This window comes from Chenopodium quinoa, unplaced genomic scaffold, assembly GCF_001683475.1.
Source record: "Chenopodium quinoa cultivar QQ74 unplaced genomic scaffold, ASM168347v1, whole genome shotgun sequence".
Classification (NCBI taxonomy): domain Eukaryota; kingdom Viridiplantae; phylum Streptophyta; class Magnoliopsida; order Caryophyllales; family Amaranthaceae; genus Chenopodium; species Chenopodium quinoa.
The window spans coordinates 1778174-1804537 of NW_018744537.1; the positions used below are offsets into that span (position 1 = coordinate 1778174).

Sequence of the window (26364 nt, forward strand, 5' to 3'; positions counted from 1 at the left end):
TGTTTTGTAGGGTTAAGTTTTAAAAAGGACTATTTGATACCTTTAAATGATTTTTACATGCTTAATTTCTTGTGATGAAACCAAATTTATCGATAATGATTCAGTATCTTTTATTTATATTGAGGTAAATTATAATTATTTTATAGTAATTAATTTACAAACTTACTTAAAACTTGATTAATTTATTTCTGAAATTTAATAAATTATAAATATTTGTGAAACAGTCAAAATAGGAAATATATCAAAAGATGGCACATTAATATTAACAAAAGGAAGTATATGATTGTATTTCACATAAACTCCAGGCGTCAAAAACTACAAGATAGCTAACTTTTTGAGTATCTTATAACAGTTTTTTATTAGCTCAGTTTGAACAATATTTGATTGTATTGGCAATGTTGTAATGATGTACTCCAGGTAGCCACAAATTCAACGTGATGTAGCTGTTGAGTACAGTTCATTGGAAAGGATCGTGCTCTTTTGACTGGAAAACATTGCTGCTTGTTTGGTCGTTGCTGCTCAGATGAATAGTGAATCTAGCGTTGCTCTTTATTGTGCTAAGGAAGTCGTCGATATAATGTAACTAGGCCTTTGCATATGATGTGTGGGGTGCATGGAGATACCCTTCCTAGAAGGTGAGCTTCATGGCCTCTGATGCTCTTCGAGGCTTAGGCTGGTGATCAATGTAAATGCCTAAAACAGTTGGATATCAAGACCAAATCATGTGATGGCAAATTGTAATGCAAAAAATAAATTGTGGCATCAATGATGTTTGTATGATAAAGTCTACTTATTTTCATAGTTTCCGTGCTCGGCTATGCCTGATTGAAGTATCAATTGTAGGTTTTATCGACCAAAATCTCCATTCTAGCCTGCAGGTAATATTGCCTACACCTCTGATAATACGGTCCGTGTTGTTATCATCAACCTTCCAAAATTGAGAGAAGCTATTCTCCAACACTGAAGAGACATAATGTAAGATGAAGTAACCATCCTAGTGAAAAATAACTGCATTACATCCCCTTTCCTTGATGATAATGCAAGATAAAGTAGTCAAATCAAGTGCTATTTCCTTGACGTTTACAAAAGGGAATTTCTCCCCCAAAAAATCTAACTTTCGTCGGCCTGATAATGCTACACTCAGCTTTATTATATGCAAGCTTTGAATCACCTTGTGCACTGTATACAAATTAAGACAGAATGGAAGGATGCATTAATATTTCTAATCTCAGCTACCATTAGCACCTTTGAATCTTTGATAAATCAAAAAAGGACTTCTTGAACTGAATACAAAAGCAGGAAAATTAGAGGCAAACTATTCATTACCGCAATGAAAACTAAGTTGTGTATACATTCTTAATTCTTGTAATCAGGATTGTCACGAAGGCCAAGTTTTGAAAGAACAAAACAATAGGACTCCCAGTCAGTTCTCCTCAGATATTTCAACAACTTCTTCCTTTGCTGCACCTTTGCTTGCAATCCTCGACGAGAATGCTTATCCTAGAACAAAATAACAACATAATTGTTGGCTGTCAAAAATATTCCAGATAAAGTGAAAGATTACGTCACTTGTTTACCTTTTCATATCAAGCTGTCAAAAACTACATTGGTGATTAAGAAAGCCAAATAAATCAGAAATAAGGCTAAGGTATAGACCACACACACACCAAACCCCTACCATAGACATAAAATTTTCATACAAGAATTGCAGTGTGCGTACACTGAACAGACAGCATAAGAACTTGGGAAATTACTATACGAAATCGGTGGCAAAATTTTTGTATTCCATCCAACAAGAATTTATTGCTTGGTGTTGCCAATAAATAACCAAAAGTATATCACACAAAATAGAAAGATCCCAAAAACAAGATTGCCTCTTAAGACAATATATTCCAAAGCATAATCAAGGATAGAGTGAGGCAATCATATTACTACGTATTAATTCCATGCCTAAATGTTCTGGACAGCAATATGTTCCAATACATAATCAAGGATAGAGAGAAGCAAATTATACATTCTGCACCTAAAGTTATTATTTGCACAGGAATCAAGAAAAGAAGAAAGAGCGAAAAGGAAATAGTGGCAAATGTAAGCATGTGGGCAAAAGGTGTTAAGATCAATTACCTAAAATGGAACGAAATAGAACTTTAAACAGTGTAAAGAACATAAAAGGAACAGACATAGTAACTAACAAGGCGAAAGAATGACAAATATGAGAGTACCCAGAAGCTCCAGACTGCCACCCCTAAAGCTGGCTATATTTAATAGATAAAGTATAATCATTATCATTTCTATTGAATATAAAATATGCACGTCATATCAGGACTTCAGAAGCATATGACACCTGTATCAATTATATATTGAAAGAACAATACAAGTTCAAGAGAAACTTATTCTTCAATATATACATACACTGTAGTACACAATAACATGCAGAAATGTTGAGGGTCCATAACAGAGTATTTACCTTCTTGTGCAAAACAGCAGACAAGTGAAGTATTTCTGTTGTAAGTTGTGCAACTGCAAAGTACAAAGAGAAAAATGATGATCAATTGCTACGGATAAACGAAAATGGAAATCATGAAAACAACAGAAGTTTCAAAATCTTGATTTTATACTGGGGTATATACTTGAGCTGAACAGAGCATTATAGTATGTTTCCCAAACTCAAAAGTTTGAAAATACTCAATACCAGGTAAAAACTAAGGTTTCCACAGCCACGGTCAACGCTAACAAATTTCATTGACAAGAAATTTCCCATCCCAGATGTCAGAACAAAATAAAACTAGCATTTTTTCATTGACTCAAAGAGTGAAGCTGCACCTAAACACAAGATATAGCCAAACCAAGATGAATATGATCCGATCAATACAACACCCTATGAAAACGAAATTCCATCATTCTTTTACACCAATAACTATAGCAATAAGACTGAAGAATCACAAGTTATCAACCATTTCAATAATGATGACAAGATCAGGCAACACCTACAAATAATAGAAAATGACTTAATACACAAAGCTAATAGCATTGTGCAATCCATGGGACCAATTCGTGAACATGAAAAGGTACATCCAGAGGCTACTTTCAGAAGTCAGGAGATGTGAGACCGGCATAATCATGGCTAGTAAAAGAGCAAGTGGAAAACAAAGTATAATAGTGAGCCAAGATCAAGAAGGATCTGACACCAAGGGCCATCAACATGAAACACCCAACTAGATGTTCCATGACACGTTTACATCCTTTCAATGTAGGGTTTAAGATAGTGTTGGCCACTTTGACTCCCTTACCTTTTTTCTTCCCTTCCCCTTTCAAAACCTTTTGTTATGAAATTATCACAATGGTAACAGAAATTGAAGGAAGAAGAAAGAGAATTCAATTTGACAAATTGCAGAAATTAGAGGATACTTATCATGCTTCCGAGTGGCCTGATTCACTCCCAAGTGCTAAACAAAGCTCAAATGACTCTTCAATATTTCTGGATGCCTTTATATATGCCAACTCTACCTTATTTATTGTGAAATTAAATCTCCTCTACCTCTAACAAGCCAACTATCTCCCTTTTCAAGATACAACTATCATAATTACATTGGACTACCTAAAATGTTCCACCCTTGGGTTGATAATTGATATAGTGTTCGCAACTTTGATTACCTTTCCTTTCTCCCTCTTCCCCTTCCCCTAACCAATTCCCCCTTTGTGATTTCAGTCGGAATGCTTTGATTTGTGGTCTTTCCACCAAACCTAAAGTGAGTACAATTTCCTCTACACTCCCAATCTGTTTCCTTCTCCTTATTCCTACTTAACTACTACAGTAGGTTTTACTGAAAGGTGATAGATAAATGGTGGTGATGGTAGCCAATATCCCTTCAAAGAAGCAAAACTAAGGAATTATTTCCCTTCCTAGGCAACCCTAGCCACTAACAATTACATAATTATTTCAACTATAAATTCCTCTTAGAAGCTGGTTTTTTATGGCGGTGAGTCCAACCATTTTTGTCAGGTTCATGCAAGATGATAGACTGATGGTGGTGGTGGTTTTTCTTTGCTTTTCTCAAATAAATCAAATGTAAAGAAACTTTTTAAAGCCATCTTTTTAAAAAAAAAAACATACAACACTAGCATGAACCCAGTTATTGTATACAATGTGTTGTATTATTTAACCAATTCTCTTATCTTAATTGGATGGTGTTGAAAAATATAAATTATTATCATATGGGATCTTGTAAGATTTGTAATCTTGTATATTTTCAAAATGTAACTTTTCAACAAACAAAGCTAAAGTTAATAATGGTCAAAGGTACCCATTAGAAACCACCAAAAAAAATGTTCCAACTAAAATAAGAGAACTACAGAAGTATGTTCTATTGGGAGGTACAGGTATCTAACTCATACATACAACGAGGGACAATGAAGTAATAACAGACTGACTTTTATTAAATAAAATAAAAAATAATAACAATTAAAAAAAATAAAAATAAAAATAAAAAAGTGAGGCAGAGGAAGGCAGAAGAACAGAATGGAAGATAAAGATTAGAGAGAGATAAATGTGGTCCATCGGAAAGGCAGGGGCACTACCTATGTGCCAATACCTTTAAAAAGTTTCTAATTTCAACCTCACTACAAACAATAAACCATTTATCTAATGGCAATTAGTCCCACAACCCGAAAACAGGATAACCCTTCAAAAGAATTTGTAAATCTCTAATCAAGAGAAACTCTACTGTCTCCACATTGCCACACAAGAAGTTAATAACTCACCGAGATTGCAGCAGAAGCAGGAAAGAATTATCTTGGGGTGAGAAAGAACTAAGCAGGTTTCTTTCAAAACATTAACAAATATCAACCCTCAAGTATCACATTTCATCATCAATCATTAAATTGCTAAAATGATTGGCAGCCTGGTATCCATTAAGAAGAAAGATCATGCATTACATTTCTCAAGAGTGTCAGAACCATTCTTCTAAAAGAAAAGGGGGAGACAAGATTAGTTCCTATTGTCCTGTAAAGTAATAATTAATCTATTTAAACACTTTGAACATAAATTTAGTATTAATACAACATAAAACATGTGTATTATTTTAAATTTATTGGATTTGTATTAATACATTTTTTTTTAACAAATATCAACTCTTTCTAGTGGTAGATGGTTAAAGATACTAACATTTAAAAAATATGTGTTGTCACACAAGGAAGTCAAAGAGGAACAATTATCAACAAACCGAGGAAGTCCCACAATTGAGTAAGCAACTAATCCTGTATACGATTATTTATAAGCCATCACTTTTAAACCAATAATTTCATTAACACCACCAAAATATAGGGAGGAAAAAAGATTTTCAGAAAGATCGTCCATTCTGTCCCTAATAGACATCATACAAACTAATTCCCAACATATATTGGCTGCATAGCACTGTAATATCAGCAGAAAAATCTATAAGTCTACTTGTTCCAAAAGTCAGCGACTTAACATTAGAGTTGGTCCTCTTGAATTATAGTCCATGAAAAAAGGAATCAACTGTTACAGCCCTTACAGGACCATTGATTTCCAAATAAGGTAATAAACCAGGGAAGCATTCTGATTGGACACTTTCAAGGAAGATAGGAAGTCCGAGACGGTATTAAAAACTGAAATAATAAATAAAATAAGTTATCCTGCTTACTTTGAACACGTGTTGATCCACAATCTGACTCATGCATTTTAAACTCATCCCGCACTTTTTTCAACTCAAGCTTTAATTTCTCCTCGGCAGACATGTTATCTGGATGGAAATACTGCAAAAAAAAAACAATGAATTTAAACCATTAAAATCAAAAAAATTAAATTGTATAATGTCTATTAAGAGTAAAAGAAAATAGGCAGTATGATTTCAACATGTTTTGCAATATTTCCATCCCTGACTATTGGTTCATGGTCAAATGTCAAGATTATAATAAACTCGAGTAAATATGAAGCTTTGAATAGAATGCTCTTAATGTTTGAGTACAAGTAAAGGAGTTCCCAGCCTAAGGTGTGACATCAGAAATGATTTGAAAGCTAAACAAGGAAACAAATAAAATTATAACATACTACATATAAATAAACAGTCTGTCCCTCAATCCTACTAATTTTATAAATCCAAAATATTAAGCAGACAAAGTTTCGTCCTAGAGAGAAAAAAGTCAACCCCTCAGACTAATCAAATTGGATCTATAAATGAAGCTACGCCCCACAGGCGTTCACATTTGTTATATTGTGGGGACTGATGAACAAGTGTTGGCAGCCCCTCTCCCTAGCCTTGGTCAACTACATTCGCTGTATCAAGCTGATAGAATATGATACATAATTGAATAATAAGGCATGTTTGCAAGTTAAACTGACAAATAAACACACAAATATACTTCGTAATAATAACAGAAATTTCAGAGAGGAGACAACAGAGGAAAGTAAAAGGGGTCTCAGAAAGGAACCACTACCTTTTCAACTAAATGCTCTTGAGGAGGATACTCCGTGAAATTAGATGGAGACAACAAACCCAAACTCTGGACTACGAGAGAAAAAATGCATTCATCAGCACAGTAAATCAGAATAGCAAAATGAGCCACTCTAAAATTAAGTACAATAGCAAAATGAGCCACTCTAATTTTAAGTACAATACTTCAACCAATAATAATTGACAAAATACTTCATGTTTCAGACAATCCTCCTCTGAAGAGTATTAAATATTGCAAATTGTAACCATGCAGATTATAAATATAACGAGACCCTTCACAACCAGGTCATATACAGCCAAGAGAGCTTCAAGGTAGCCATTCATGCAGGCATGCAGCATCCACTACACCGTCCAAGTGTATGATAAATACTCTAAATGGCGTAATTTGTTGGATATTATTACTTTAAGTGGTGTAAATTGACAGATATTATTACACCAATGGAATCTTTCTGAAAATAAAACAAGATGAGATTATATGATATTACCTAGCAGCAGAAAGCACCAAACAAGGTGTATAAACACTACTCTTACTTTGCTATGTCTAAAACAATAACATTAATATGGAGTTTCCCACCTAGGATAACAAAGAAAACTAAGGGTTTGACAATAGACATTACAATAGAGTGTGACCAATGATGAATAAATGCACAGAAAACAACATCCTTAATCCATCACAATAAGACTTTTTCTTTCAAATGTTTATTCAAAAGCAAAAAAATCATACCTTCTACCCAAACTAAACATCATCCCCTCCAAGTCGTATATTCATGCTTTTAACAAAGAAGTCTGCTAAAAGCATGAACATAGATCCTAAAGTCCCCATTTCAAGAAGAGAGCTGTAACCCCAAACATCAAACAGATCAAATATGTTCACTGCCTTCCATGTCCACAAAAGGATTTCACTTCCTCTAGCATTTCATACTTTTCTTTTCTATAACACATCTTAAGCCTGGAATTATCATGCGAGGCCTTCAAGGCTTCAATGCTCAAACCAAAAATAAACTAAAAATATATACAGCCTTGAATATAAATGAAACCATTTTCCACCCACGTACCCCAACTAAAACCCACACCCCAATATGATCATAAGAGATGAGTACAATGAAATGTTAAACTATAAGTACAATGAAATGTTAAACTTCCTTAAATACATTAATTGAGAACACGGATTAAGAATAAAACATCATTATAACTTAAAACGTGCTTGAGCTCAGCAAATTTGCTCAGAAACTAACAAAACACTAGGGTATTAAGTCATTTCTTCAAGCTCAAACAAAAACTATGAAATCATCCTTCCATACACAACACTTCAAAATAACAATCCCAAAACCAAGCAAAGTTCATTATCAATTCTGTTTCATATCAACGTTACAGATTAACCCCTTTTAGGATAAGAATTTTGGGAGTTACTAAACTACTATGTAAAATAATAGACAAAACAGTCAACACTAAATCACAATCACATTACAAAAAACACAATTCTTCAAAGAATAAAAACATTATCAATGTAAGAAAGTCACTCACTGGGAGCATTCTTGAGCCTATTATCCTTGCTACTATTGTGGAGAGACGAAAGACTCTCCCTCAACTCTCTAAAATAAGTTGGACTCTGCTTCTCGGCCGCCTCCTCATCCTTCTTAAGCTTCTTCAACCTCTCACCCAACTCCGAAATCGAAAACCAACTCTCCTCCTCTCCATCCTTGTTCTTCCCCTTCACCTCAGGCCTCAGCTCCCTCAGCTTATTCCCCAACTCATCATGAGTGTACATCTTATATAACTCGAAACCCGACTCGTGGTCGCCTTTTTCATCCCCAGCTTCCCCTGAATTCATCTCCTTCTCCTTCATCTCCTTCCCAAACACCTCCATTGGCAAATTCTCACTCGACCCACCAATCACCTTTCCAAAACCACCAACTCCGCCGCTTCCGCCGCCACTTCCGGACATTATCGGCTGCAATTTAAGGCTTTGCTTATAGTTATTCAACGACATCTTAGCACTCGTATTACTCCCATCTACTCCAACTGTCCCCTTCATTTTTCGCAAACTCTCTCTAATTGAATCAAACGATAAATTCCCCCTATTTTTCCCAGCATTATCATTAGGGTTTCCAGCATTTCCGGTCTGAAACATCGTCTGCTTCTGCTGCTGCTCGAAACCCAGCGGCGGAACCGTCGATCGACGGCGAAACTCCGACAAATTCTTCTTGATTTCATCAAATGAAGCAGCATTTTTGGGATTCAAAGAACCTTGAGGATTTGCCCCAATATTCGAATACTTAAAACCCAAAGATTGCTGTTCTTGTTCTCGCTGTTGTTCATGGTGTTTTAACTTGGATTTGATACCATCAAAGTAAGATGAAAAGGGGTGCGGCTTGTCGGGGGGATTACCGCCGCCATTGTTGTTGTTGTCGGAGGAAGAAGATGAAGAAAAGAGGAGAGAGAAAGTGAGATTAGATGAAGTGGATTTGAGGAGGAATTGAGAGGGTTTATGGTGGTGGGATTTAAGATGAAGAGCTAAAGACGCCATTGATGAATGCTTGAGTAGTAGTAGCAGGAATAAACCCTGAGATTTTGGAGAAGAATGAAGGGTTAACCTTAGAAATTGGAAGCCATTGAAGAAGCTAAATAAAAGTGGTAAGTTGAAGTTGGGTGCATTTCGATTCAGGTGGGCTTGTGTTTGTGTTGGGTGTTTTTTGAGCCTATAATGTTTGAGTTGGGTTGCTTGAAGCTTGACCCAAATGTTTTGGTTGGACTAAAGCAAAAGTTAGCAAAATTGGTCCAAAAAAAAATTCTTCGTATTTGAGAATGGTGCATGAGTTGTAATTTTTCATCCTAGAACTAGAATGTAATGTAATTGTGCAAATATTCGTATTATTAATCATATTATAATAATTTGTATGAATAGAAAGTACATTAACAAAGTTATTGGTGCATGAATATCATGATTTTTATTTTTATAATTGAATTTTATCATATGTGGATTGGGGTTTTAGACCTTTCTGTTAAAAGTGACTCTTAAATTAAGTATATTGATTTGTTTATTAGGGTTAGTTGTTTGCTAATGCAAATTTTGAATTTTCAAGTGAGACCTTGTTGATTTTCTTAAAACGTATATTTTTGAAACATCAGTTTTACATCATTGTTTTAATAATAAATTGTCATAGATTTGTATTTGAAACCATGAAAGAATCAAATGTAAATAATTTTAAGAATAGATTTAGTATTTAACAATGTTGTACATGACTATTAATGTTCTATTATATTTTAATATGGTCAATGTTGTCAATTTATGCCATAAATAAAAATTAGAAAAGAAAAAAAAATAGTGCACTACTATTATAGCAATATGACATATAGGTTAATTAAACCTTGTAACTTCGTAAGTTATATCACGTATATCCAACCTAAAAGAATGAAGGCGCTTAACTACTTTTTTATCCAAATAAAGTGTTAAAGAGGAGGAAATCTACTCATTTTAAACTTACTAGATTAAGTCTCGTGCATCGCACGGTTATTAATAAATTTTTACGGAGTATATTGTAACAAATTGCAATATTAATTCAACAATAATGGTACGTACACCATTATTTTTTATACTTATTATACCAATGACAAGGTTATCGAAACATTAGACTTTATTTAAAAATAAATAAAAAAAGGTCTATGAGATTTTATATTAAAAAAATACAAATCAAGTTTAATACCCAGGCAGTGGCCATGCTATTATTAATACCACTTATAAAAAATAAAATGAAAGATATACTTGTACATATATATTTTACCTAAATGATTTATTAAAAATTGAAATAAACTTTATTGCAAAAATAGTAAAGTTGAAACAAAGGAAAAATTATAATATTATAGGAATAATTTAATTAAAGTATTAATTTAATAATTACATAATCTTTGTTCATTTTTTTTAAATACATGCAAAATATAAAATAATTGAAAGATATGAAAAAGTATTCCAATTGAGTGTGTATATATATAGAAAAAATTTGATTGTCAAACTGGAAAATATATATTATATATCTAATTCTAAATTGTTTTCTTGAAATATTGAAAAAAAAAAGGAAAAATGGAGAGAAAATTTTTAACCATAAAATGACATGTATCATGCCTAATTTCATTTTAGTATATATATATATATAAATTATTGATTTGGATGTATTTGAAGATTTAATTTGGAAATATATATTAGCGATATATAGAATATTATTTTGATGACAATTTTAGATATTTGCTATAATATAAATGGCGTGAATCTTTTTTAGTGTTTTTAAAACATATGGTAGTCAAATAGGAAGGTTATATATTATAATAATATAGTAAATATATTTGAGAAAGATTTGATGAAAAAAAATGTGTTTTGGAGGGAAAAAACAGCACCAAGAAGTGACACGTGTCATTTCTGATGTCTGTTTTAGTATTATGTTATTATTGATTGTTTTACTCATTTTCATTTAATTATTAAGAGGATATGTTACAATACAATATATATGATATATAATTTATGTAGGCACCTTTAGGCAAGGAGAACAATATCAATTTATGTATGCCATAATTTAGTTACTTAACAAGTTACCTACATGCATGGTATGATGGAGGTAATTATATTTTGTTAATCAATGATTCATTATCCCCTGGTTAACATGGTCGCGAGTTTGACTTTGCAAAACAAACTACTCCCTCCGTTAAATGTTATGTGTAACTTTTGTCAAAACGGGATGATTAGGGTTATGTGCAACTCTCTGTTTTCTTTGTATTTTTAGTAAACAAAAACCCTGGAAATTACATATTTACCCTTACTTAAAAATTCTGATTTTCTTAATTTTGCCCTTAACTTAATTTAATCACATTAACCTAAAACTAATCAGATTTCCCTAATTTAATTAATCCCTCCATTTACTCACAATCCCAACCACCAACAATTACTGTGATGGCTGGTCTTCCTTATAAGTTCTTCAGATTTTTCCAGATGAACCCTAGTTCATCTTCATCTTCTTTGTCATTCTCTCTCCTCTTCGTCTTCATGAGTTTTTGGAACCACCAACTCTCTGTTCATTTTCACGAGGCGTACATGGCCATTGACGACGACAGTGAGGGGAAGTTGATAATCTCGCTCATTCAATTTTTTGAGATCGGACCTTCTTTTGTTCGATTTTCTGGATTTTTGTTTCGATTTTTTTGGCTTTGATTTTCAAGGTTTTGATTTCGATTTTTTGGGTTTTGATTGCGATTTTCTGAGTTTTGATTTTGTGGGTTTTGATTTCAATTGAAGGTGATGATGATGGTCGGATTTCTGGGTTAGGGTTCTAGGGCGTGGGTTTTAGGTGACAATTTCTGGGTTTTTTAGGTTTGGGATTTATGGGTTTTTAGGTTTGGGATTTATGGGCTGCCGGAAAAAGGAGGGAAAGACGGGGGAGGGGGCTGTCGAAAAAGGGAGGGGATGACGAATGAGGGGTTGTTTCGTGGGGATGGTGGGTTTTCGTAAGGGTGGTGGTGGTTTCGTGGGGTTGGTAGTGGTGGTGGTTTTGTGGGGGTGGTAGTGGTGATGGTGAAGGCGGCGGTGGTGTTGGTGAAGGCGGTGTGGGTGGTGTTGGCTGGTCTTGATGGCGACAGTGGGTGGTTGATTAATTATCAAAACATTCTCTCTCCACCTTAATTACATACCACAAGTTCCTTAAACTTTCTCTAATCTTTGCCCCTTAACTTTTGCATTGACAACCACGAACTCTCATTTTGTTGCACATGACATTTAACAGAGGGAGTAATTTAGATAGTTTGGCCAAACCTAAACTTCATCTTAATATAATTTTTCTTAACTTATTGCACCTAAGCTTAGATTATCTTATCTTTTTTTTTTTTTTTTAATTTTTTTTTTGTTGAAGGGATTATCTTATCTTATCTTATTAACCTTGAACATATATTGTACTTCATATGACTTATTTCTTGTAAATTGATAAGTGAAAATATAAGACAAGAAGAACAAACATAACCTTTAAACATAGATGTGTTTCGTTTATATGCCAATTGCGTCATTTCAATTTCTTCCAAGAACGAAATCCATAAGGTTATTATACTCACTAAGACTATAGATTTATGGATTAATCCCATAATTAGCTTCCCTCGAGATTGCGAGTTTAACTAACACATAAAATTACCAAAACAATACAATAAAATCATTGTCCATAAACCATTGGTTCTTATAATGACAGTATGACACCAAGGATGAAATTTCTGATCTTGCATATTTTTTGTGTAATAAAATTAAAATTAAGATAACGTATAGAGAAGTACTCCGTAGTAAAATCCAGGAAAATCAGCATCCCTTCAAACTTCAAAATCCATCAAACTCCCAATTTAATCTCTGTGCACTTGCAGTAATTTCAATCAATAAGTAAAGGAGGTATCTTCAACTGTTACTTTGCAGGGGGGGGGGGGGGGCCACTTTCACAACTTATATCCAGGTTTTCATGCCAGATTTTTTGTACCAAAATCCCTGCTTCCACCCCTTTCTTTTTTTTTTTTTTGGTAATATTATAAAAATACAATACTGTAGTAATTTGTTTTAATAAGTAGATACAGATTGAAAACATGAAGTAAAAAAAAAAAAAGAGAAAAAAGTACATTTGGGAAGATATATTGGCAGAGATCAGGGGATTTATTTGAAACCCAAGGGATCTATGAATCTATTATTCCAGTTAGCTGAAGTTTCCTGTTGGACCATACTGTATACTTTATGTCCATAGTATTTTGATAATTCATGTAACCAAAATTACAGGAGTAAAGGAGAATTTAAATATGAAGTATTTTTATGTGATTGCATGATTATCATGTTTGGAAATGCCATTACCATAGGCTTATCATTAAAGTTAAACTATTCTTCATAATTTCGGATCGGAAAATCAATTACACCATCAAACATGTTACTCCGTATCTTGAAATTGACTATTTGTCATTTTCACTAATGTAGCTAGAATAAACAAGTATTTTAGTGATTAACAAAAAACATGATTTACATTTCAAAGTATAGATCAATTGAGAGTACTGAGTATTAAGCTAAGGATACATAGTAAAAGGATGTCAAGAAGTATAACGTATAACATCTTAAATATTTAGGGTCCTTGTTTGATGATTTAAATAACCCTAAAATCGAAGGACCTCATGATAAATTTATAATCAACAATAATATGGAGTAATTTGTAACTATTTTACCATCATTTTCTAGGTTTACTCTGAATTCTAATTTATTTTGGTTAAAATTTGTGAAATCTCATTTTTTAGGTCACATGTGGTAGAATATTGTCTAAGAGCTAAGAAGCACTTCCATTAAGACATGCATCACAATTCACACAACAAATAAAACTTGAACATTTTGCTGTCCAATATATTAGTAAATTTTCTGATTATTTCTAGTTGCACGTGAGTATAATATTCACGTACAAGTGTACATCGTGTATGTATCAAATAATCAATTTCACTAATTAATCTAATGCTCAATATTTGAAATTTTCAGTTTTTTTTTTTTTTTTTTTTTTTTTTTTTTTTAAAAAGGGCGTAGTAGCCCATATTTAAATCTAATTTAATCAACAATTACTCGGTACAAGTTTACAACAGATAATCAACCCTTGATTTGAAACATTTCCACCCATGTAAAAGATAATGAAGATGTGCAAGAAAAAAATTAAATTGCGTCGTACACGAGTGGTAAACTTGGTAAACTGCATTAGAGTATTATCATTGCTCAATACCAAAATCATAAGGAAATTAATGACAAAAAATGTTGGGCCAAGATTCCATTCAAAATCACAAGAAATGATTCCATCTTAACCTACGTGACTTTATAATTTTATAACTTCACAACTTTCAACACATAATATCTTTTTTCGTACTCTTAACCCTTCTACCAACAAAATTAGTAAAATATTAAATAATTAGGTTAAAGATACATATACTTCGTACTTGTATTATGTAAATTCTCCATCTAAATAACCATGCACTAACAATATATAGTCTAATATAATTTCCTTACCTAAACACTTCTAAACTAGCACCTTAATACTAATTAGAGAAAAAAGGGAGTAGTTTCTATTTATGTACTCCCAATTGTAAGTCAAGCTCCATAAAACTATTTTTAGTAACAAGCTGAGACATAGATGTTACCACTTGACACTTTTTCTTGTACATTGTTGTTGTTGCGTTGTTATTCTTCATAAAGTCGTACGAGGAAGACGAGGATGATGATGTCGGAGACAATGTCGTTGAGGTTGAGGTGGGGACCACCGACGGTACTTGGAAGTTTGTCTTGGCCTTGGATCCTCGGAGTCGCCGAGCAGCCGCGTCATACGCACGCGCCGCTTCTTCGGGTGTGTCGAACGTGCCAAGCCAATGCCGGCATCGCCCAACTCGGTCTCTTATCTCGGCTGACCACCTTCCCCATGGCCTTTTTCTTACTCCCCTATACTTCTTCTCCACCCCTGTACTCGTTTCGAAACGTTTTCCCTTAGAGTTTGACTGTTTTTCCGAAACGTTTCTTCTATCATTTTCATTTTCGAAACGTTTCAGTGTGTTAGGGTTAGGATTCGAAACTTCAACCTTCTTGTCATCTTTGCATGTTGTTGGTTTGGTGGTTGGGGTGGTGCCAAAGAGTACATGTTGGCCTACAACAGCGGCAATACCTTCAAGGACCTGAGACGATGGCGGCGAAGGAGGAAGAGGTGGAGGAGGAGTCTTCCTCTTCTGTCTATCAATTGTAGTAGGAAAGCTTGAAGAAACGTTTTGTGAGAAAGGTGATGAAAGTGCATCATATTGATAAAGGGTGTTGAAAATAGGGTCATTGCAAATGAAAAAGGGTAGATTTCGAAACGTTTCTTGCTCAAATATGAAGGAAGAAACGTATTCTAAGGTACTAAGATCATTCATGGTGGCTTAACTTTAGTGTGAGAGGAGTGAAGAGAAGAAAGGGATGAGAAATGATGAAAAGCCACTCTACTTCTATATATAGTGGTCAATTAATAATTGATAAAAATAATTATTCTACTCTTTCTGTCCCATATTATAGTTCCTGTTTTAATGGTGTTCCTATTTTTGGATAGTTTTTAAAGACTATTATACCCTTATTTTTTTAAATTTATCAATTGTACTTTTAAAATTATCCTTAAAATTTTCACTTGCTTTGAACTTTTTTTCCACTTTCTCTCTCTAACTTTTGTCTATAATTGTACTTTTAACCTTTTTTGTATGTAGTTCATTTATTTTCTCCTTTCATTTCTTAAATACCGCGAAAAAACACAAATAAAAACTATATATTGGGACAGAGGGAGTATTATTTAATTTATAGACGTGTGTTAATTGTTCAAATAACCGATGAATATATAGTGGTCAATTAATACTTTTTTTTTTTATTACAAAGAGATCAATTAATGCTAATTATTTAAAAGTAATACAGTAGAAATTAATGGGAAAAATAAAGTTTATAATAATGAAAATAATTATTACGGAGTATAATAATAGTAGGTAGATATGAATGAAATTAAATTTATGCAAAGTATATAAATGTGAGGAAGAGGAAGTAAGGTTATGCAAAAGTCATAAAGTGTAACAGCTAGTAGTAGTAGCCAAAGGCAAGTAGTGTAGTGAGTGTGAGTGAGTCCAAATATACTCCAGAAACAGTATTTTGTTGCACTTTGGAAAAGAACGTAAAATCTGTTTACAGTTCTACTTTTAGTATTTCTTGTCTCTCCTTCATTTGGTCAATATATACATCTTACCACAATTATTCAAAAATAAAAAAATAAAAAATAAAAAAAATTGGGTATGTATACTCCCAATTGAGATCGATTAGGGCTTTGAAGTAAATAAGATTTGATCCTAATTAAATTAACATCTACAATATAATTATACTTTCTTATATAGGTTCTCTGTATTTAAGTTATTTTAGTTGAATTATTCGTTTAGTACATCTTATATGTAATACTTTTCTTAAAACGCTTGCTAACACATTGAAGAAAAACAATAAATAAAGGAAGTATATATAGCTTATGCATCAATGCATGCGCTTACATAGGTGAGATAATCAGATAAACATAGAGAAATGTTATTTATATACTCATAGTTATTTTAAAATAACAAGTTTAAAATTATTTGATGGAAACTTAACAAATTACACAAATGGTTATTATAAAGCTAATATTTGTTCATAGAGAGCTATGTAATACTAATATGTCCAATGTCAATCTCACATGTTCACCAAGCTAGATTACCAACAGTATATGGTTAAGCAAACATTTTTTGAAGATCAAATGACTCCAACATGAACCTCAATTCCCGTAGTCCTTCTGCCCTCTTTTGTGTGGGGGACGAGTTTAAGTCTTTTTTATTAGGTATAGTAGCATATAAAATATGAGACACTAAAAGCCTTAGCAACCTTTACCTTTAAAATTTATATTTATATGGTTATATGTGAACACTTATTATATCATAATATTTTAAAATAATGAGCCAGTATAAACCCATAACATAATGTATTGCAATTACGAGCAACTAAATTATACGTGACACATAAAGGGGTCATAATAAGAAGTTGAGTGGATGATGTGGCTTGATAAAGGGGTCTACGTGACACATAAACTTTTTTAGGAACACCTTTTAATATATTAGTATAGATTATTATTAACTTTTTAAATTATATATATATAAAAAATTCTTGCATTTTGTTAATTCGTAATCAAACTTTAAACTCTTTAATTATGACAACTATAAATAATAGGTATGTCTTCAATTAAAAAATGAAGCCAGTACAATAAATAATTACATATGCAATATGCGCTATATTTTTTTAATTTTTTTTTTTTAATTTTTTTTTAAAGAGAACTTCAAATTTTAAAATTTTAAAGTAGTTAGGTTAGGTTTTTTTATTATTATTATTATTTGTTGAGTACTCGTACAACTTTGTAAAACGTCTAAATTATAGATGATGGTAAATTAATGATAAATGTAAGTACAAACAACATTACAATCTCGAGATGAGTTAAAAAAAAAAATTAGGTAAAAAAGGAGAACCGTTGATAATGTAAAACAAAGATATAATTTTTTTTGTAAGAAAATGGTACTGTAAATAATTAATGGGTGGAAGAGTAGCTTAGGTTGAGGATATATACCGTAATAATTAACGTCAGATAATCGTCATAAGAAAAGAAAAGATAGTATAGCTCTAGTTTGACTGCTTGAAATGATTGATATATAAATATGGTACAGTAGCAGAATTTATTTGACAATAATTCTGAGTATTTTATAGATTCACATCTTTATTATCTTGCACCTGTTGCATGGCGTAATGCTCACGATGTACCATAGGATATTCTCTAGTAGTTTCTCACTGTACTCCACTATCATAACATTATTTATCGTCTTGATTTTTAATTAGGTACATATAACTATATAAGGTGTATTGGTGTAACATGTAACATAAATAGATAATTGGTTGATGATTTTCGATTGATCATGAAACCCAATAGTTGTGTAACGGTTAGTGTTATTTTGGTATTGAATTCAAAATTTGCACAATAGTTAGTACAACTGAGTATCAAATCAATTTCAAATACTTAATACATAAAGATTAATTTGATTCGCAAATATTGGATCAGGAAATGCATTTAATTTAGATGAACTCTACTCATAATTCAGTTTTGTGGAACCGGGTTGAATACGTTGCCTCTATCTTAGTTAAATTATGTTCAGAAAGTTAGACTATGAATAATTGTATTAGTTGAAATTACATTTATTTTAAAGTATTTAAAAATGTTTCATAACTTGAATATAAATAAATAAAACGTTTAATTTTATGCACATAAAAAGGATGAAGAGAGTAATTTGCATATTACAAACCAACTTATGCCTCTACATTAAGGAAGTCCCCAATAACTCAACAAGATATAGCAAGTGTGTAAACTACTAACTACGGAGTAAATTGTAACCCAACTTATGCCTCTAAATTTTCCAAAAAAAAAAAAAAAAAAAAAAAAACCTTATGCCTCTAAATTAAGGAAGTCCCCAACAAGAAATAGCAAGTGTGTAACTCTTCATTAGCTAATTAAAGAAACACCTCCCAACAAACCAAAGAGAATGTCGGTCCATTACCCACTAAAACACACAATACATGACAATATATAGATATACTTGTATTAAATCTATAAATTTGGGAAAACAAAATATGCATGTAGTAGCAATATTTTATTTTTTTACCTCAAATAAAATTACACCCTCCCAAAAAAAAAGAGAAAACAAAGGGAACATACTTTGGACTGACATATAAAATTGGTTTCCTCTTGTTTTTTTTTTTTTTACTGTGTCATGCAAAAAGGTAAAATCTTTGGGATTAAAAAGAGAAACTGAAGCAAAATCGGAAGTAAAAGTAAGGTATGATTATAACTTTATGAAATTATTGATGTTAAGAAAGTGCAAATACGTGTAACTGATAATCTGTGTTGTTTACATGCTTTCTTGTTTGTGTTGTTTTAAGTGTTGCCATAAGAAACATGCAACTAACATCACTTGAAAGTAGGGGTGAGCATGGGTCGGATATCCGTACCGTTAGCATTATTGGTTTGGGTATCCGATAACCGATAACACTAATAATATTACTAATCGTTTAAATTATAAAGTGATTATGAAGTAAAGTAAGAGTTTAGATTTTGGATAAATAGATTTAAGTAGGAAAAAAAAGAAAAAATTGCTTATCGGATCGGATCGGATAACCGTTAATATTAAAATGATACCCAATAATCGTAGCTAATAACAAATTATCGGATCGGGTACCCGAACCGTTATGGTTATCGGAACCGGTACCCTAATTTTCGATTAGCGTTACGGTTCAGATTTTCGGGTTTTCGGATTATTTTGCTCGGCCCTACTTGAAAGTGTAAACAGTGAAAAAAGTATTACAAAATCGTTTATTTATGTACTAACTGGTTAGAAATAATTATGGTTTGATTGGTAAAGTCCTAGGTAATTATTTACTATTGTATTGCTATAATTAGAATTGCTTAGGTTAAAGAAAATGAAGGTATTACTATGACTTTTCCATGGTTTAAGGAACTTATTGTGAATAAGAATGTTAGATCAGAGTAAGGTTTACTTGGGGATATATACACGGATGTGCAGAAAAAAAATGTAATACCTATGTTTCGTTTTAATTGACGGAAATCATTTTGGCAATAATAGATAGATTAGATACTAATAAAGAGAGAAAATGAGTGATTTTCACTTAGGAAGATAAGTTTAAAAGGAAAAACTATTGACAATGGTAACGTTATAGTTGAATTGAAAAATTTAATACGGAGTAAAGAATAAACCATAAGGTGACATATAATTTGAGATTTGAGGTGAAGAGAGTAAAATTATGTTAGGTAGAATTATAAGGAGTAGTCATAATTTCCAAACTCTACTACAGCTTACAAATACTCCACAGTATGCACATGAGTATAGCAGTGAAACATGCACAATATACAGTATCTGACTTGACTTTGGAAAAGAACAAAAAATCTATTTCCAGTGCTTCATTCTTAGAGTTTTCTTTGTCTCACTTTCATCTTGTCGATCAACTGATAGTCTTACAACATTACTCTTTTGTTTTATTCTTTATTTTTTTGATAAATGGCCAAAGTAATTTAAGCATATCAGTTTTTCTGAGCTCAAAAGAATTATACTGCAGAATTTTTGGATGGATTATTAGAAGGGGAAAAAAAAAAAAAAAACTTTAAATGTTGGATGTATAAAAATAATTACTATACGAATACATGAATTTTTTTTGGATGAACATAAGAAAAAAATATGAATGTATATGAATTTTAAAGTGGATGTATACAAAATTACAAAGGAAGTAATTCCATATGAATAGGCAACTTTCACTCTGTTTCATTTACTCATGCTCTTGGTATACATTGACCACATTTTCTACATGAGAAAATTAGGAAGATCTTACAATCTACTCGTAGTATAATAAATTCCCATCATTATAAGCTTATAAAAGGCGGGACAGTAAAAGCATTCCTTACTATTTTTCCATTTAAAAAAAACTCGTCGACAATTCGTAGTTCAATTATAAAACAACGTTATTCTTGTTTGTAACTATTGCAAAAACAGCATATCACATGTTAATTTACACAGGCACTCAGGTTCTTGTGATACACAGTGAGCAATTGAGCATCGTGTATATTTGTTCAAGTTCTATTTTGCCGAGCTCAAATTTTTTCCGTGTGAAGCATATCGCTGCAATTTAGAAAATTTGAAGTTAACTAAAATTGCTTTAAGATTGTTGGTCAAAATATTGTTCTTGATTCCAGTAGTTAGTAGCCTTGCAAATGTCAGCGGAATTTATATTCTTGAACAGGAAATCAAATTCCCTGGTAATAAACAGCATAACAGAAGTATTGAGCTGGAAGTATGTGTTTGATCAAACCACATCTACTAATCAAGAGACGTACATCATACTTGGCTACTCTTGGCCAATGTAAAAAATAAAAAATAAAAATCTAAATAAATAAAAGACTCACAGGACATACAAAATTGTTGCGCTTCATTGTAAAGCAGACAGGGTCACTGGTTTCAGCTTGTTACAATTGGACAGCCTAAGATTTTTCAGCCCTCATCACTATAACAATAGGGAAAGATCAGGTTTCTGCATAGACATAGCACTAAGGGAATCTAAAGTCTGTATCCGTGGATGATATCGACAGTTCTTTGTGGCTTCCGACTCATTGATTTAATTCTCTAACCTCCTTTTAAATACTTCTGTTGCTTTGTGATTAAAAGGAAACAATCAGTAAGGTTTAAACTTCCTTGCAGCTCGTATCTGTTGTATCCGTTTCTTGTCCTCCTCAAATTTACTTTGTAGCTTCATAATATCTGCAAACAGATAGGATATGTTGAGCATAGAGAAATGAGGTGAAATTAACTTGCATCTACAAATTGTCTATGTGATCCAACAGGTGATCATCTACAGGGAATATTGGAGCTAGGACTGTAACATCAACAGTAGCGATACACAAATTATAGACTAAGAAAATATTTGTCCAAACCAGTTGAGCTAGAGATATTAAGTCAATCAAAGCATTACTCAATTATTATCCCATAATTAGGTGAAATGGGCATGCATAGTTGCAATTGCTCCGTGCTTGGAAGGAGGATGTAACAGTGCCAGTAGAAAAAGGTTGTGGCAATTAGGGGGTGAGCAAAAAAAACAAATATCTAACTTCATTAATGTAAATGAGTGAGTCTACTATGTTTCACAAGTTACACCAAGGATGGAGCTTAAAAGTCGTAACATATCCCTAGGTGAGTATGAGGGAAGGAGAAGCCACGAGATTTCTAAAACAAAATGAAAATTTGAAATGCATTGTTGACAACACATCACATGATAATGCAACACCTCATTTGTCTATCAAGAATGCCAAGGCTCAGGATACATGAAGAACCAAAATCAGCATTCAATTAAATAGTAACCAACTAACCATACGAGACATGCATCAACATAATCCACACAAGTGGATGCCTAAAATAAAGAGGATTTCAATGCCATCCCACTTAGCAAGTAAAAAGTAAATCTGAGAGCATAAATATAATGTAATCATACCACTCCTGTGTGCTTCTTTCCTCTGGAATCGGTAGAAATCTAGCCCAACATCCTTACTCTTTTTCTTGGCCATTTTATCGCGCACAGCAGCCTCAGCTACAGATCCAACAGCAACACCACTATCAGGATCAGTTGTTCTTTTCCCACCCTTGCGATGTACAACAACAGTCCATCCTTCCTCAGCAAGCTTGGCTTCTCTTTCTCTTTTTGCCTGTGATACAAAACCATGACAGTTATATACATATCAAGGAAGTAGTTAAGGACTTGAGGGTAGCCACACACCAAACTGGAAAACAGAATTCAGACATGATCACCAACTGATTACCAAGGGCAAAACCATTTAAGAAGTAGACTTGAATTTGTTAATTAATACTTAACACATAACGATATACAGGGAATATCTAAACAATGACAAGGCAACTGTTCCACATCAAAGGATGATGCCAACGGCAATGTGTCCAGAACAATAACAAGGAAATTAAGAAAATTGTAACCATCTGCCCTTAGTCCTGGACTTCCAATGATTACAGTTAAGCAAGTCTGCAAGAGCATGCACATTACAACAGTAACCTTGTACTTCTTGTTTGTATGTGCTTCAGCAACAAATGTATAAATCTATAATGAGAAGCAATTATGTCTATAAAGGCAGAGACATGAGCATGGAAAGGATGGCAAACAGGTTGAAAGTATAAACGCCTGAACCACATTTATATGTAAATGTAATGACGACTTGACGAGGGAAAGAAGAAAAATCACCTGCTCCTCCTGCTCCTCATGTGCAGTTATAAAGTTGTCAATTTGTTCTTGCAGCACCTTCAATCCAGGTCTCCTAACGTGAAACTCCTTAATCCACTCTATAATTGACATATTTTAACCAAAAAGGTCATGCTAAATGTTGCACTTAAAGTTCAAATAACTTAAACATGAACTCTGCTGAGTAAATCAAGAAACAATGAGGTGCTGACATAAAAGGCACAGAGCAAAAATCCCCAGAACATAAAATGTGACCTCACAGAAAGAATTGAAAATAAAAATCCCAACAACTCCAGATTTGTAAGCTGAGAGGATGAAGGGGTGTTCTATTCACCTGATTTTTACTCGTTTGAAATTATCTTATATGAGCTTAACTTATTTAATTTTTCTTGAACTTATCTTGTCTATAAACTTAATTTTCCTAAAATAAGCGAAAATAAGGTAATAGAATGGGGCCTAAAAAGCAAAATATTATATTACCGTTTTCTAACAGAATTTAAATGACTACCAAAAAAAAAAAATCACACGCCCATTTGAGAACACTTTAAGATAACAGAAATAGAAATTTATTTGCATACTTTTCATCCCTTTGGAGTCATCTTCATCTACTGAAGAGATTTCATATACATCATCCATTGCAACTTCTTGCACCTCCTTCACTGACTTGATTTTTTTATTTGTTGACTGACCATCCATCTTCTTTTTATGAGCATTTTTTGACTTTCCTAAACAAAAAGAAATTGCATTTATGTTAACATATTACCAAAATCTCTCAACAGCCCAGTGAGATAATAAACATGCAAATAACTAGTGTCAATTATCCTTTCACCTAAAGTAGCAGGTCTGCATCTTAAGAAAACAGATAAAGAAGAGAGAAACCATTCATAGAGCAACAAACCTTTTACTTTTTTTAAGGAAACCTCTGTATCTGGTTTCTCATTCACCACTATGCTTGGTTCACTTGGATGATTATCCTTAATTTTGCTTTTGCGAGCTTTCTTTGGCTTATCTACAGCATAGAGAAAGCTTGCTAAGAGAATAACAAATCACCATTATATCTCTGATTTCCGTTTAATGTAGACTTGCATTGATAGCAATCATAGCATGCCTAGTACTTTTATCTACTTCAGACACTCCCTTTATCAGGAGAACATTCTAAAAGTCCAGTCAATCATTCAATTCTTTTAAACAACATGACATGTACCCCTCAATTCCATTTTAACAGTCCCATTTCAATTTTAAGTGATCAAACTAATTAGTATATGACTAACTTGCTATTGTTTTAAAAAACTTTTAAGTGGAAAATATGGCTGGTGTGCTTGAGTTTCAAACCACCATCCCAGAATAAAATTACACTCTAATTACTCAGTACGAAAATTTTGAAAAAAAAAAAAAAGTTCAAAACATGCCTTGAGGACTACAAAAAGTCGCGTTGAATATGAGAAAAGAGAAATAGTATATGACGATCCTTATAAAAAAAATTTCTTTGGGGAATAAGTACCACAGCTTTATATAGAGGGAAGAAATATACACTACTGTCGATTTAAATCATATCAGAGTAGAAAATAAATGAGCAGGCAATATGGAATTACAAGCTTTTCGATCTACTCCAGCCACATTATCCTCGTTCTTCTTGACAATAGGATACTTGCCATCATGTTCAAGAGTACATGCATTCGCTGCACCTTCACCTGAAAAGAGGTTCCATAAGATAACAATTTATAACAGCAGCAATAGCCCATCACCTGGAGAGCAGCATTTAGAAATTGATACAGGGCAAGAGCAATCCTATGTATATATGAACCCCAAATTTGAAATGTTAGCATGAAGGAATAGCTTGAATAGGGAACACAAAAGACATTAACATTAAGTTTACATTTAAATTTTTTATGCATAGAGTTCTAGCAGGCTTTGGAATCAAAACATACAATGTTCCATCCCTCACACCTTGCATCCAGAAGTTACTGTTATAAAATCAAGTATAATAAAATCATCAAAGATTTGACCTTTATTGAGCTGCCAATGACTCACTAAAGCCTGCAACTTCCAAGAATGATGAGTACTAACCTAAATTCAGCTAGCTTTTCGGGTCAGGAAATAAACAAATCAATTTCAGTACAGGACTATTTGCTCAGAATTGCCTCTTTTTTATTACCAGTCCTTGCAACAAAGCATCATATCATAAATGGCTTTTACAACATCATACCCAATAATCTAGAAATAACACCTAAAACCATAGACAGGATACATTAGCATATATTTCCAATTACCGGAAATTCTACATACTCTAAACATCAACACGTTTTCCCCATCCTACTTACTGCAGCGAGTACAGTAGCACCATTTCCCATCTCCCCTTCTTCCCATGAAAAATAAGCAGAGCACGGACAATTTCAATTATTAGTCATTCTTCCCTTAGTTTCCTTTGAGAAATCAAATTGACACCATAATGCACACATGAAGCCAAACACATTCAAAATTCTAGCTACTTTGCATATCTATTTGCACAAATGTCGAGTCCAATCAAATATTATGCTCACAGAACAGAATTATAATAACTCGAAGATGGTCATCGACACATAGAATCAAAGTGTTACACTTATAACTAACAAGATCAAATTGCAACACCCCAAATTGCAATTTATGAAAAAATAAAAAGAGCACATAGTTGTAAGAAGGCTAGCAATCTGTGCTACGAACCCTTTTCAAGGAGCTCCCGACTACGTTTTTTTATCTTCATCTTATTCATCTTCTTTTCTGGTTTGTTGCTTCCCATGTTTGGCTACAAACCCAGCAACAAGAACCCTGCAAAATCAGATTAAAATCTTCAAGAACCCTAAATTGAATAAAATAACGAGTCATTAGAATGTGAAACTGATATTCGATAGTTATGGAAAAACATCTTACCTATGCTTCAATGGAGGAGAGAAAGCTCAAAAGCAGCTTTAATGGGGAACTCAGAGCTCGCTTCAATGGAGGAGAGAGAGAGAGAGAGTGAGGTGCAGCGGCGCAGCCGTACAGTTAAAAGGGAGATTTTTTTTTTTTTTTTTCACAAGAATAGGAAGAAATTACATGTTGATAAGTCTGAGATACATTTTGTGTGTATCAGGGGTAAGGTCGTAATTTCCTGGATTTATGTGGGGGTAAGATCGACATTTTGGCTGTTCAAGAACAGAGCTGTTGTATTATGGTCTATGGACTCCGTTTTGTAGAATAATCGTTTAATTGATCGGGCTACGTTTGTATCCAAAATTGTATAATGGCATCGATTGTATTATGGACTCCGTTTTGCAGAATTGTTTATATCCGAAATTGTATAATGGCATCGATTTTGAAATGCTTAGACGATGAACTTCATCTCTCTCGGTAGTAACAGCCGTCACTTACCATTTTATAATTATACTAGGCAGGTTTACGCTAATTTTTATTGTAAGACGGTCATGTCGGTCAATTTGAGAATAGTTTTAGCAATTTTAAAAATAACTTTAATTCCTTTAAGGATAA

At 32.9% G+C, this 26364-nt stretch overlaps 3 protein-coding genes across 4 annotated transcripts; all 3 read right to left on the bottom strand.

The window, feature by feature from the left end:
* Positions 1–914: 914 nt before the first annotated feature.
* LOC110698593 lies at positions 915–9151 on the bottom strand. Of its 2 annotated transcripts, XM_021876054.1 has the most exons (6): positions 7998–9151; positions 6457–6527; positions 5664–5775; positions 2468–2520; positions 1327–1500; positions 915–1179 (listed from the first exon to the last, which is right to left on the bottom strand). In XM_021876054.1, exons 1-5 carry the CDS (start codon positions 8998–9000, stop codon positions 1357–1359), a joined length of 1383 nt encoding a protein of 460 aa, XP_021731746.1. In that variant the 5' UTR covers positions 9001–9151; the 3' UTR covers positions 915–1179; positions 1327–1356. The 2 variants fall into 2 exon arrangements, with proteins under 2 accessions (XP_021731746.1, XP_021731745.1); XM_021876053.1 differs by having other exon boundaries at positions 915–1500; positions 7998–9150.
* A 5413-nt stretch (positions 9152–14564) lies between these two features.
* Positions 14565–15398, bottom strand: LOC110698938 (ethylene-responsive transcription factor ERF084). Its single transcript, XM_021876442.1, has one exon. It carries the CDS (start codon positions 15396–15398, stop codon positions 14565–14567), a length of 834 nt encoding a protein of 277 aa, XP_021732134.1.
* Positions 15399–20821: 5423 nt separating this feature from the next.
* Positions 20822–26088, bottom strand: LOC110698594 (ribosomal RNA-processing protein 7 homolog A-like). Its single transcript, XM_021876055.1, has 8 exons — positions 25768–26088; positions 25561–25665; positions 24453–24551; positions 23759–23869; positions 23439–23585; positions 22864–22961; positions 22108–22318; positions 20822–21380 (listed from the first exon to the last, which is right to left on the bottom strand). Exons 2-8 carry the CDS (start codon positions 25634–25636, stop codon positions 21295–21297), a joined length of 828 nt encoding a protein of 275 aa, XP_021731747.1. The 5' UTR covers positions 25637–25665; positions 25768–26088; the 3' UTR covers positions 20822–21294.
* Between the last annotated feature and the right edge of the window lie 276 nt (positions 26089–26364).

Bases quoted from the DNA above. Each gene is read 5' to 3' on its own strand.
- LOC110698938 (XM_021876442.1), bottom strand. From the start codon at position 15,398: ATGAATGATCTTAGTACCTTAGAATACGTTTCTTCCTTCATATTTGAG.
- LOC110698594 (XM_021876055.1), bottom strand. From the start codon at position 25,636: ATGGGAAGCAACAAACCAGAAAAGAAGATGAATAAGATGAAGATAAAA. The intron at 23,586-23,758 runs GTTTGTTGCTCT...CTTTTTGTTTAG, and splicing joins TTCCTTAAAAAAAGTAAAAG to GAAAGTCAAAAAATGCTCAT. The intron at 22,319-22,863 runs GTGATTTTTCTT...TTTGTATCACAG, and splicing joins ATGAGGAGCAGGAGGAGCAG to GCAAAAAGAGAAAGAGAAGC.
- LOC110698593 (XM_021876054.1), bottom strand. From the start codon at position 9,000: ATGGCGTCTTTAGCTCTTCATCTTAAATCCCACCACCATAAACCCTCT. The intron at 5,776-6,456 runs GTAGTGGTTCCT...TTTTTTTTGCAG, and splicing joins AAGAGCATTTAGTTGAAAAG to TATTTCCATCCAGATAACAT. The intron at 2,521-5,663 runs GTAAGCAGGATA...TGTACTTTGCAG, and splicing joins TGGATCAACACGTGTTCAAA to TTGCACAACTTACAACAGAA.